Consider the following 12,672-nt stretch of genomic DNA (forward strand, 5'->3'; position numbering starts at 1 on the left):
ACTACTACTTATACAGAACAACTATATTCTCGTTTAATAGGTGGATTCTAACCATGCTTTGTGTATGCAACCGTATAAATATGAATAAGAAAAACTTTGTTCTCAAAATAATTGTACATTTTTTTTCGGACAACACATGATAATTCTACTTGATTCAAGTAAGATTATTCTGAGTGAATAATATATATAGTTTATTTTTTCTTATAAACCATAAATATTTTTTATTGAAAATAAATTATCATATTTGAGTAGAATATGACTACAATAGACAAAATTATTTATGAGTATTTAGTGTAATTGTATAATAATTAAGTTGAAACAATCTCATCAATCGATCAACACACTAGTTTAAATATTCGACACAATTACATACCCAATTGCGGGTATACATATCATATGATGAACACCTAAATATGCTCACTCTTCATGTGGGGACCATTGGATCGATGTCCTTCCTCATAGAGCAGACAGGTCTATGGAGATCCATTATTGAGTATCTCTATGGCAATGGCAAATAATGCATTACAGAGAACCATATGCCTTGTAGCTTGCTAGCTAACTTAATTATTAAAGCACACAACGGTACTTGACTAATAAATAAACCAGAACAAAAGTTCTTGAGGTCGCATGAGTGTATTATATGATGGGAAATGTGAAGGGTTTAGAAAAATACCCACAAGATGTGTTTTGATAATTTAGCTTATGAATATACAAATGTAGTTTTTTGGGTTACAAATCATAATGTGAAATGTATTTTAATTGGCAATAATACCATGAAAGGTCCTTTTCTTTTCTCCTTTTTTTTTTATTTCTCAGGTGTGGTCTATTGGGAGCAAAAAGGTCACAACTAAAAGGCACTCAGATATTCTGAATTGCCTCGATTATCACCCATAATAGGGAAAAAGCATGTAACGAAGTACTAATATTTGCATATATTTTCTCTCACAGAAATGATTGAAATATTCATGAGTGCAAACTGCAAAGCTGTTTGATTTTGGTATAATAACATAGTTACAAAGGGGTTCGGTTAAATGTGTTAAGGAATGCCCATTTTCTACCAATAATAGGAGCTTCTAAGCTTTGGCATATTTTAATTTAACGCACCAATGATGAAACTGAATCTAGTGGCAACGTTTCTTTACACGTATGAAAATGAATGGCAAGGTTCCAAGGCTTGGAAACATGTTTGGTGTCCCCATCATGACTCGTGTCTTCTTCAAATCAAGCACTTTGAGTGGATTCCAACTCCTCCTCAACCATTTATAAGATTCACCAATTAGTGGATTTCCCTTTCACGCACCTAACCTCTTTGAAAACAAAGACATTAAACTAGAAATCAGATCTCTCACACATTGTTTAAAATATTAGTACTATTTTCAGATACCACTCTAATGATATTTGATCGAGGTTGGTTCTGTCAAATCAAATCAGGGTGCCCAATTAATGGCTAACATAACATTTCTTTAGCAATTATACTTCTCGGTTTAGGCCAATTAAACAAGGATGGGGCTATCAATAGTTAAATTTTAGGGTATGTTAGGAATTAATTAGGATCACCAAGATCAATCAAAGTGCTTCTTTTAATTAGTTTTTTTTATCCCAGATCTTACTCCGTTTATCTTTATCTGAAGAAGTCTTAAAATATATAGTGAGGATCATAATAATATATATGTCTATCTGAGTCAGATTTAGAGTTTGTAGCATCTTATTAAGACTTATTAAAATTACGTAATTTAACCATTGTGCTTGTGTCTTTTTCCAACTTTGTCTGACAAAAGGGTGAATATAGATGCCCTGTATACAAGTTGGGAGGTACAGGACCAAGCAGGTTTATGTACTGTGAGACTGAGACTGAGACTATAATTGTCACATATCTTCTTCAAAATTAATGGCTTACCCTTTGTTTGGTAATGGCGTGACCAACTCACATTTCACGCTTAGAACCTTGACCTTAAGGGAATAGGGTGGTTGGCAATAATGGAAGTGATTGTCAGGGCTTAGTGTGATTCAATGGTGGGACTTGAGTTTTTTAGCATAGGGTTACTTCTTTGAGAATATTAGGTGTAACTTGTTTAGTAATGCAAAATGTGCACAAATGGAGTAAGGAAAATGTGGCCAAATAGAAACATGAATAATTGCTAACCAAAGGTGGCCATCATCACGGTTTTCTGGCCAGCTTGTTATAGTATCTATGCTCCCACGTCCCACCTATGATTTGAATTTTTTTTATACCTTTTGAACAATTATTACAATTGGTCATTAAGAAGTAATGCAAAGCATGATCCACATCGCTTTCTGTGTATACACAACAACGTGGATTTTTAGTCACAGTTGAATTTTGAGGCTATTCCTAATCCTTGATATTTCCTACACATGACTCGTGAGTCATGATGATAAGGATATATATGCTTGCATGCGAAACCAACCTTACTATTGTTGTAACTATTATATACTATAGTATATTGTTCACATAAATTTATATATTATTAAAAATACTACAAACTCAAAAAATACACAATGAATAGAATTAAGATTTTCCAACTCAATTAGCCACCCACATTTGTGTCAGTGTGGCATGTCTTCCCAAAAGGACAAATCTTCCCAATTATTAACATTTCTTTTCAGGATAAATCCAAATGTCAATACATTTTCAACACGCGTGTACTTCTCAACCAGTGAACTTCTATTTCACCTGCATGACAAGGGGTATCTTGACAACTGTATTGTTATATACAGCTGTCGCTACTCTTGTGTGAAAGATTTATCTGGCTCAGATTGTGGAAATGAGGGTTGAGACACCAAGTTCAAGATTAATTTCACATGGTTTTCGTTTCTTTAAATAATTTTTCTCTAGTGTTCACCTTCACTTAATTGGCTGCGGGACTAATAAATCTTTAGTTCTTTAGTATAATATTTAAAGGAACCCGAGAACACTACTATCTATAAGTTTCTAGAGTTATAAATATTTATGCCATATCATATGTTGTATTGTTGTTGGTCACGAACCCTTATCAACGATCTTAAATCTATTCCAAGATCGAGATCAGAATATAAAATTTGACAAAATAATCACTATAACCGTAATGTTGATCACATATATGTATAATGGGTCTACATTTTATTTTGTTTGGTTAACTAGAACAAGCATTCAAATATATAATTTAAATCCAAAATTTATTATTCCTTTGTTGAGGGACGTATTCAAAGTAGCAATATCAGTGCATTGCTTAAACAAATAATCAAAAGAGTTCGATCATGTTTGCTTTAATTAATATAAGAAGTTATTGTTTTTAGATTTCTCTCATGAAAGGGATAGTAATTATTCTTTAAAATAAATAAGATACGCGCGTGAACTTCTTTTATCTTCACTATTGTTTTTTTACAAAGTAACTTTACCGTACAGCATTTCATATACTCATTTCTTATTTATATTTCTAAAGTTGTAAATTATTTATATAATTTATCTATTCAATTTCATGTAGTGTACTACTTTTACATATTTATTGCCTCCATCCATCCTCTCAATTTTATTCACGTAACATCTTCAAACAACAAATTAGGTTAGAGTTTTAATTTAATTGATGTAACATTCATAATTTGCCTTCATAGTCAAAGGGAATCATTTTTTTTCTTTCAAGAAACGCCGTTTGCGGTGAAAACAGGTAATGCGAACAGGTTATAAATTGAATCATTTTGCATTTTTTTTTAATTTTGGTACAAAGTCGTTTTGCACTCTTGTGATGGTCTAAATCACCTTTTGAAGTTGAAGTTGTTGGTGATTTTCATTTTCAATACCACATTGTCCACACGTACGACAAGTACAATTCAGAGCAAGAAGGTTGACGCGCCACTCGCAATTGCGGCATAAAACATCAATTCTTTCACTATCCGCATGCGCATGCAAACGTGTGATGGAATAGATTACATTAGAAAAAGAAAATAGAGAGAGAACCTAGCTAGCTATTTCAACTTTGTTCCTCCCTAAAACTTTAAATTATGGAACACACTATTTCCTATTTCGAACAAGAAAAGGGATATAATTGGAACCACCCCTTGACCAAATTATGGGCTGGTGTCAATTTCCCTGAATTCATCTAAGAATCTACAACTTGTGGTATTGGGAACTCGTTCTTTTCCACTCCACCAAATGCCTCAAAAACTGCCCAACCTGTGAACAAAAAAAAAATGATTTAGTTCATATACACCTCAGATTCATCGTTAACATATGAAAAAGATGTACTTAATAATGCTTGATTTTAATAACGTTAGACATTTAAAAGATTGATCTTACCTCTGTTGGATCTTGCAAAGTGTAGGAAGCATCAGTTTCTTTTGGAATTTTAGAAACTAGAATCCCAACCCCATGACCCCTCCTCCGTAAAACCTGATTATATCATATCCAATAAATCAATAAGTTAGAACAATAATAATAACACCAGCAAATTAATAGTAATATACGTGGAATATACTAACATAATAATAATAAAATTAACAAGCTAGCAATCGTGGTGGTCGGCATTTGTTAATTACCTTAAAAGCATCTTCATCAGTTCGATCATCCCCAATATAGATTGGAAATACATTATCAGAATTAGCATATCCTGAAAATTAAAAAAAATAAAAGATAAAAGTTAGGACATATATCATATATGTAGCTCATGAGACACGTACCATTACCAACACCACCTTAATTTATTTCTTTTATAAAAAAAAAAAAAGAAGGCTATTTATATATGCATGAACACTTACCCAGTGACTCTAGCAAGAATTCAAGAGCCTTGCCCTTGTCCCATTTTATGGTTGGTCGAATCTCAAGCACTTTTCTCCCTTGAGTTAGCTTAAGTTTTGGGTACTCGTTGAGCACGAAGCTCACTTGTTCAGCCAATGACACCCAACTCTATAAGTAAAACACAAGTAAAATAACAAAAATAATTAGATATAATAAAACAATATTAGTCGTCAATTAATTAATTAACGTGTCTCGTGCGTGTGCAAGTGGTGTGGGAGCTATATTAAATTAACTATTTTGTTGAATGTTGGTACCTTTTCGTCAACACAGCGAAAGTGCACGGACAAGCAAAACTTGTTATTTTCTACCTTAGCCCCAGGGACAGACTTTGTTTTTTCCACCAAGATGTTGTACACCTGACCCCATAATAGAACAATGATAACGAGGCACAGTTAAAATCGTGCGTAAATATATGTGTTGAGAAAAATGATGAGCACGGAGAAGAATTAATTAACGAACCTCATTGATCATGGGCAAGAATTCACTAGCGGGTTGGAAGAGCACTTGTTCATTTTCCTGAAAGAAAAGAAAACAAAACAAAAATAAATAGGAATCTATGATTAGGAAGGAAGCACACCATGATAAGAAATCTTGGTTTCATTAATTTGGCTATGGAAAACTTTTTCTTACCTTCTTAGTACTTCGCTTATTTGTTGGTCCCTTGATGTCCATTCCATGGCTCCCAGCATAGTACAGTTCTGCCAATCTTACAAAGTTATACACCTGCAATTTTTTTTTTTTGAAAAAACAAATTAGTTCTGACAAAAACATTATGTTTTTTCAGTTTTGATTTAAAAAATAATAATAAAAAATGTACCTTGTCCAGGCACCTTCCACTCACGATGGCAGTGGGGAAATGCCTTGCTAAGTCCTTCAATGTGGTCCTCATCTGATTTATTATCAATGGAAATTACAAAAGGGAAAAATCAATTCCATTTCACTTATTATTCTTATATATATCAATTGAAAAATTGGAGTGAAAAAAAAAACAAACAAAGAGAGAATAAAAGGTGAACCTTTTTACTCATGTATGCTTTATCTGGATCTGCAACAATTGGGGAGAGAGTTCCATCATAGTCAAGAAAAGTCACAATCTGCTTTCCTTTGGACTCACATACAATCTGATCAAACATGCTCAGTGCCGAAGGGTGGTAAAGCTGCAACACAACACCGAACAGAGGTCAAGTCACACATAACAACAACCCCAAAAGATAAAAGGGTTTCAATCACTACACCTGGGTTGTTGTAATAAAACAAGACTTTGGTGCAATCTTATAACATTGATTTAATGATAAAAAAATAAAGAAAAAACTCATAAACTAATTTTTTCTACTAAAATAATTAATAATTAATATTTACTTAATAAAAAAAAAAGAATTTAGTGCTTACTGTCCAAGGACTTGTTGGGTCTTGGTTTTGTGTGGATTTGACTCGTGTGGGAGAAGAGGCTCTCATTGAATCAATCCATGTGTTAATAACTTTGGTCCCTCCTTTATTAACACTTCCATCTTCCAAAGTTTTCATTAAGAGCTTCTTCTGGGGTAGGCCCAAAACCCCACCAAGCAAGGCCATTATTCCAGGCACCGTAGCTCTAGGTAGAGCACTTGTGTTTGAAATCGACATTGCCAACTCCACAAGGGTGTTATTCACATTACGGTTCGTCATTCTACACCAAGTTTAGTAATAGTAACAATAGTTATAACAATAATAATAATAACTCTTGTGAGAAAGAAAAGAGAATGAGAAATGAGAAGAAGGGTCACGGGGTTATACACAGAGAAGGCAGAGAAGAGAACAGAGAGGGATGGTTATGGGTGTATTTGGATGGATGCTTCCTTTGCTCAACGTGGAATTTATAGGGGAGAAAAAAGGGTTTGAATAAAGAAAAAAAAAAGGAAATAAAAAATGGACTCGTTTTCTACTCGTTGGTGGGTTCAAGTCATGTATAAGAAGCGAGGGTGTGTGTGTGTGGTCAATTTATAAACTTCGGTTACACGGGCATAAACCGACGAAATTATCACCTCTTTTCGGCAACTATACTAAATAAGAAAGTAGGAGGGACCACATAGTAATCGCTCAGAAACCTCCTTTTCCAAGGTTTTTTTTTTTTCTTCTTCTTTTCTTTGAGGAGTAGGAGTTTTCACAATAATGAGGAACTTTTACTGATAATTTTGTTTCATAACCATTTTGCCACTAACTTGCTTTATCATATTCTATTAAGTTTAATAGCACCTTGCTTTTAGGATTATTATTTTTTTGAATAAAAGTAAAGAATGGTTTTAAGGATATATTACTCTGTGACCAACACTATTGAGTAATAGAAGAGTTAGTTTATGGTTACTTTACCATGATATAGTAATTTTTTTAATAAAAAAATAGTAAATTAAGATTCAAATATTTGTTAAGAAAAGTGTCTGTTTCTTTCTTCTTATTTCTTCTAGGGGTTTTTTAAGTGCTATCAAAACTAAATATATTTTTCTCAAATTACTATCAAACACTAAATATGTAGTTAACCCCCTCTCTTATTAGAAATTCAAAGATTGAATCTCTAACATTTAATATTTCTGAGGTGCTTCAAATACAACTTGCTTTTGAAAAATTATGTTTGTGAAAAATAAAATAGAAAATTAATCTCTTTATGCATTAATCAGCGAGTTTTCTTTAAAATAAATAACCACTGACTCAGAGTATCAACCGAAGGAGGAAAATAATCCCATGTAAATGGATAATACAAGATTTTATTCAGATTCTTTTAGATATTGGAGCAAAGCACTATTTTCCATTTTATGGTTATTTTACAACTTGTTATTCTTAAATGTTATTTAAAGGGAAGAGTTCATTATAAGAAAACATCAAAGAACCTCTTTTTTTTAATTTTTAATTCTCCATTACCTAAAGGAACAATGCCATAATTACCATGCTTAACACATATTTTAGGCATGCATTTGTTGCCTCATTTTTATTTCCCTTCCTCCCCTTCTCTCCCAAAATGACCTTTTCTAACTCTCTCACGAAAGGTGTTCAAACTTCCAAAATGTTCAATTGTAACCACTTATTCTTTTCCCATTTTTTTTAATATTTTGGGTGACAGAATCAACAGTTTCAAATTTTCTTCGGTACCTTTTTATGTTGTAACATTTATAATTCAGAACGTAGGTACTAAGAAACAGAATCATAGCATAGGTTATGCACTCGCCCCTTGTATAGTTTCACTGAAAAACAAGCTGCTCCAACCTAACTTGATTACACTAGCTATACAGTAAACTTTAAAACCAGCGGCACAAAATAATTGCTTTTCTCCCTCTTTCTTTGTTTTCTTTCACTCATCCCTCTTCCCTCTTCCATCATAATTTTTCATGCACGTTGTATAATTTTTATACGTTAAATCAAAATTTAGTATAGTTGGCTAATGCTCTTTATACAATTACATTTCATTTGTCAATCCAAAATTTAGTAGTTAGTTGCTTTACAATAACTTTAAGACGCGTGCGTAATAATTTCTCCTATATTAGGCGCCAAGAAGTACATATTTAATGGGAAAAAGCTATTCCCTGGAGCTTTAATTATGTGCGATTAAAAGTGTAAGAAACAAAAGATTTATCTTGTGCGTGACTAATAATGACATGTAGGAGGATTGAGAATAATTGTAAGACATGAAAAGGAACTGTGGTGTGTGAGTTTGATTTTCTACAATGTATTTCACCCCTTTTCGGTTTTTACACTTCATCGATCTCTAATTCTTCACTGTACGGTCTATCTTAATTAGGCAAAAGACAAAACCCTAAATAGTTTCCTTAAAGTACTTATAGTACATTTATAAATATATCTCAGTAATGAAACATAGGTTTTGGGTTAAATGCACTTATGTGTAAATTAAACCTTGATTAATTTTATAAATTGCAAACTTCCTTTCTTTATTTAAGTTAAACTTTATTGAAAATAATTATCTAAAAATAATTATACGAGACTAATAAATTAGGGAGGTAAAGTGTATATATGATATCGACCTACGGGACATAGTTAATTATTTGATAAGTTTAATATGTTTAGGTAGATTTGAAACTTGACATATAGTAGTACATTTCTTCCTCTTCGAGAAATTATTGTATTTGTACAGCAAATTTTTAATCTTATCGTAAATGACTGAAATTAGAATATATAAAATATACAACTTGTAAATAATTATCTAATTTTAATCAACTTGTAATTTTAAGCATTTAAAATTTAATTTTAGTATGTTGGCTGTATTTTGACTTTTTTTTTTCTTTTCTTTTAGAAGGACAATACATGTGTAAACTTCAAGAAACTTCTTCACATTGAAAATCAAAGAATAGTAATGTTGCATTCCCGTTATTTTATTGTACAGTTCTTATTAAAATACATTCACTACTTTCTCTTTATCTCGCTCCTTTTCACCTTACTTTCTTTCTCATTAATTTGTTTTCCATCCTATTTTCTGTCGATGTCTCACTTCATTTCATATATATCATTTATCATGTTTATTACTTTATCTCTTTCTCTCTTTTCTTTCCATTCTAATATACCTAAAATGGAGGATACAATTACATTTTTCTTTTATTATATTGTATCCAAAATGGACTATACGTTTACATTTTTCCTTTATTAATTGTATCTAGACCACTCTTTTGTGTTGTAAAGTAAAAGAAAAATACTTGTCAGCACACTCTTTTTAATGCCCAAACAAAATAGTATATAAAGTACGAATTTTTTTTTGCAAGAAATAATACAGAGTCTAGTCGCTACATTACATGCTTTCATTGTTCATATTAATTGATATAATAATAGTAGGCACACAGATATATTGAATTAAGTTCTATTTTTTTTATCTGAAATATACTATGTTTTAAAACCATTTTGGTTTAATTGAAGTGATTAAATCACTTGAAAAGAAACATTTTTTTTCCTAATCTCTATTTTTTGTTAATCCAAGACTCGAATTAAAAAAGCGTTGTTAAAAATAAAGTTCCTTATTACATGACAATGATAAGTCTCTTTCATCCCATTTACATGTCACAACCTTCTATTTACTTTGTCTTAACTTGACCATCTTAGACATATTTTTTGATTGATAATTTTTTAAGTGTTACATATTAAGTATTCTACGTGCATTTACAAGTTTTACAATTTTTTTGGTAAAAAATGTCACATTAAAATAAAATCCAAAAATATACTATTATTAGGAAGAATGAATTTATGTATTTATCAAATTTCAAACTCGCCCTAAATTTATTTCTAAACCTATAATTAACTAATGCCTCTTTCTAGAAGATAAAATAAATAACAACTAGTCATTTTCTTTTCTTGATCTGAATTAGCAATTAATCTTTTAGAATTATTATGCAATTCTTTCTTTTTTTGGTACATTGAATATTGATTTAATTAATTTGTCCGTTCAAATTCATATAATATTCGAAATCTGGACCTAACCTTCCTAACTGTGACTCTTTGTCAAAAGCATTGTATCTCATTAATAAAAGTATATGGAATAAGCCAACCGACCCAAAGTCCTTTTGCATTTGCTATAATTCTTTGGGAATTTGAACATCCAACCATTTTTCCTTAATTAATCTCATAAATCTCTTATCATGTCTCTGTTGCATAATCGGGTCCTTGAGAATTTTCTCCTAATTAACTCTGGTCAAATTTTAATTATCACACACTTACACTAAAATTTCATCTAATCATCCTTATTTTCCCCTTTCGTTGAAAAATTAAATGGTTTCTATATCAATTTATACAAAATTAGAAGAAAAAAATATAGTTCTATATACTTATTTTGTCTTGTTCTTTTCATATCTACAAACTCATGATCCATGTTCAGTCAAAACTCAAAACTGGTGGCCTTGGAGATGCTTTCAAGCAACCACAATGTGAACAGAAACTATATGAATTTGAAACATTGGGTGTTATTCTTGTTTGTTTTATGATGATAACAATTTTCTTTTATAAAAACTAAACAAGGTAATGTCAAAAGGAGTTAATATATGTTAAAAAAGCTATGCATATCCTTAGATTCTTGAACAATATAATACTATTTTTGTTAGATGCAAAGTTGATTACATTAATCTATAAAAACTGAAAATTGTCATTTTTATTCCTGAGAAATAAAAAGAAAATTAATTTAATCTTTTTTATATCAATTTATTATTAAAAAAGACTAAATTTACCAATGTTTTATTTTTAGTACTTAAAAAGTAATTTTCATCTTTTAAAAACTAATATGCACGATTCATTTTATAAAATATTCAAAATCGTATATACTGTATAATTAAGATTAACGTGATGAAGGGATTTAAGTAGTTAAAAGAAGGTCATAAATTCAAACGTCATTATTGCTATTTTACACGAAAAAAAACTTTGAAATTATTTTGCTCATGAAAAAAAATATCAAATCTTTGAAAAAGTAATGGTATTTCACGTGCAGATCCTTAGAAAAAGGCACACTTTCTCTTGAAAATAGCCTTTGATTAATTAGGGGGATATTTTTAAAATTTATATAAAAAAAATAGGGGGACACCGAACATGGGTCATTGAAGCATATATATTATTCGTATTCCTGATGATGATACATTCTAGAACTGGTTTTACGTGGGTTTCGAATTCCATGGAAGTCATTAGCTAGGGAACATACCAGGTTAGCAGAATATGAACATGGACACATAATTTAGGTGAACCAAACTGCCATAACTGCTTATGATATTGCATAGACGGTGGACTTTTCGGGTCGTTTTGGAATCAAATATCTGTCCGTGTTATAAACGAATGATAAAAAAAAGTCAATAATCTGACTAAGCTAGTTTCTCTGTTGCTTCCAAAGGAAAATTAAGAAATAGAAAAAATAGGTAACAAGAGGGTGTGGAAACGACAAAGGAATTTTAGCAACTAGGGTGCTTTTTCCCTAGTACGTGACTGGGTTCTTATGTGTAAATTTCTCCCAGTTGCCCCCCCTTCCGCGCCCCTTTTTTCTTGTCAGCATATAAATATTTAGGGCAAACTAATATCGGTCCACTCGATAAAAAAAAAAAAATCATATCTCATAAAGACATTGAGTTTCATTTTGATAGAAATCTTTTCAGTGAATAATTTATAAATATTTTTATAAATGTTTATTAAACTTTGGAGTTTATTTTGATTCTAATAAGTCTTCCAAATTTAACTTATCTAAATATTTTCTTATAAAAATATAAATATTTGAGGGAAAAAAATAAAAAAAACAGATGAATTGGTGGGAAAATGATGGGATTGATTTGATTGGTTGGTATGGGACCCTTAAAAGCCAAGAGAGTAGTAATATGGGCACGTGTATTCACCGTGGCCTTATTGCAGTTGGGCCACTTTCAGCCTTAATCCTTGATACTTGATTCCTGATTCCATTGGTCATGAACTTCTCTTTCTGTCTATGGTGCTTTTTTTAGGGTATTGCATGCTTTCGCATTTCATCTCAGATTTTTTTTCCTTTCAAATAATGACATAATTTTACTGTAGAGAATATATATAGGAAATAGGAAGCATTTATAGGGGAAGGGATTCTCTCCATTGAGTTTTAACATGAGAATGTTCGTTAAATATATATCTCATCCATCTATTACTTTTAAATTTTTGTTATAGTATTTTTAAAAAGCAAATTAAATATATTTTTTTTTATATTTAAGACCTCATCTAATGAATACGTCACTAATAAAGAAGATATTAACCCTATTTCTAGATTCTAGTTATAAAGTATTTTTGCATGAGACCGAGTGAAATAAATATTAATGATTATATATTAACATGAATGATTGATATTAAAATATATAAATTCATATGATATTTTTAAAAAGTAACGTAATTTTTTTAAAGTTTTCTTAAAGATATATGACTTT

At 30.9% G+C, this 12,672-nt stretch overlaps 1 protein-coding gene across 1 annotated transcript; it reads right to left on the reverse strand.

Annotated features, from left to right (window-relative positions):
- Positions 1-3,743: 3,743 nt before the first annotated feature.
- Positions 3,744-6,714, reverse strand: LOC100792915 (probable trehalose-phosphate phosphatase H). Its single transcript, XM_003543718.4, has 11 exons — positions 6,563-6,714; positions 6,179-6,455; positions 5,806-5,946; positions 5,607-5,678; positions 5,420-5,512; positions 5,249-5,305; positions 5,044-5,145; positions 4,750-4,897; positions 4,531-4,601; positions 4,292-4,384; positions 3,744-4,168 (listed from the first exon to the last, which is right to left on the reverse strand). Exons 2-11 carry the CDS (start codon positions 6,452-6,454, stop codon positions 4,103-4,105), a joined length of 1,119 nt encoding a protein of 372 aa, XP_003543766.1. The 5' UTR covers position 6,455; positions 6,563-6,714; the 3' UTR covers positions 3,744-4,102.
- Between the last annotated feature and the right edge of the window lie 5,958 nt (positions 6,715-12,672).

Source organism: Glycine max, chromosome 13, assembly GCF_000004515.6.
Source record: "Glycine max cultivar Williams 82 chromosome 13, Glycine_max_v4.0, whole genome shotgun sequence".
NCBI classification, from domain to species: Eukaryota; Viridiplantae; Streptophyta; class Magnoliopsida; order Fabales; family Fabaceae; genus Glycine; species Glycine max.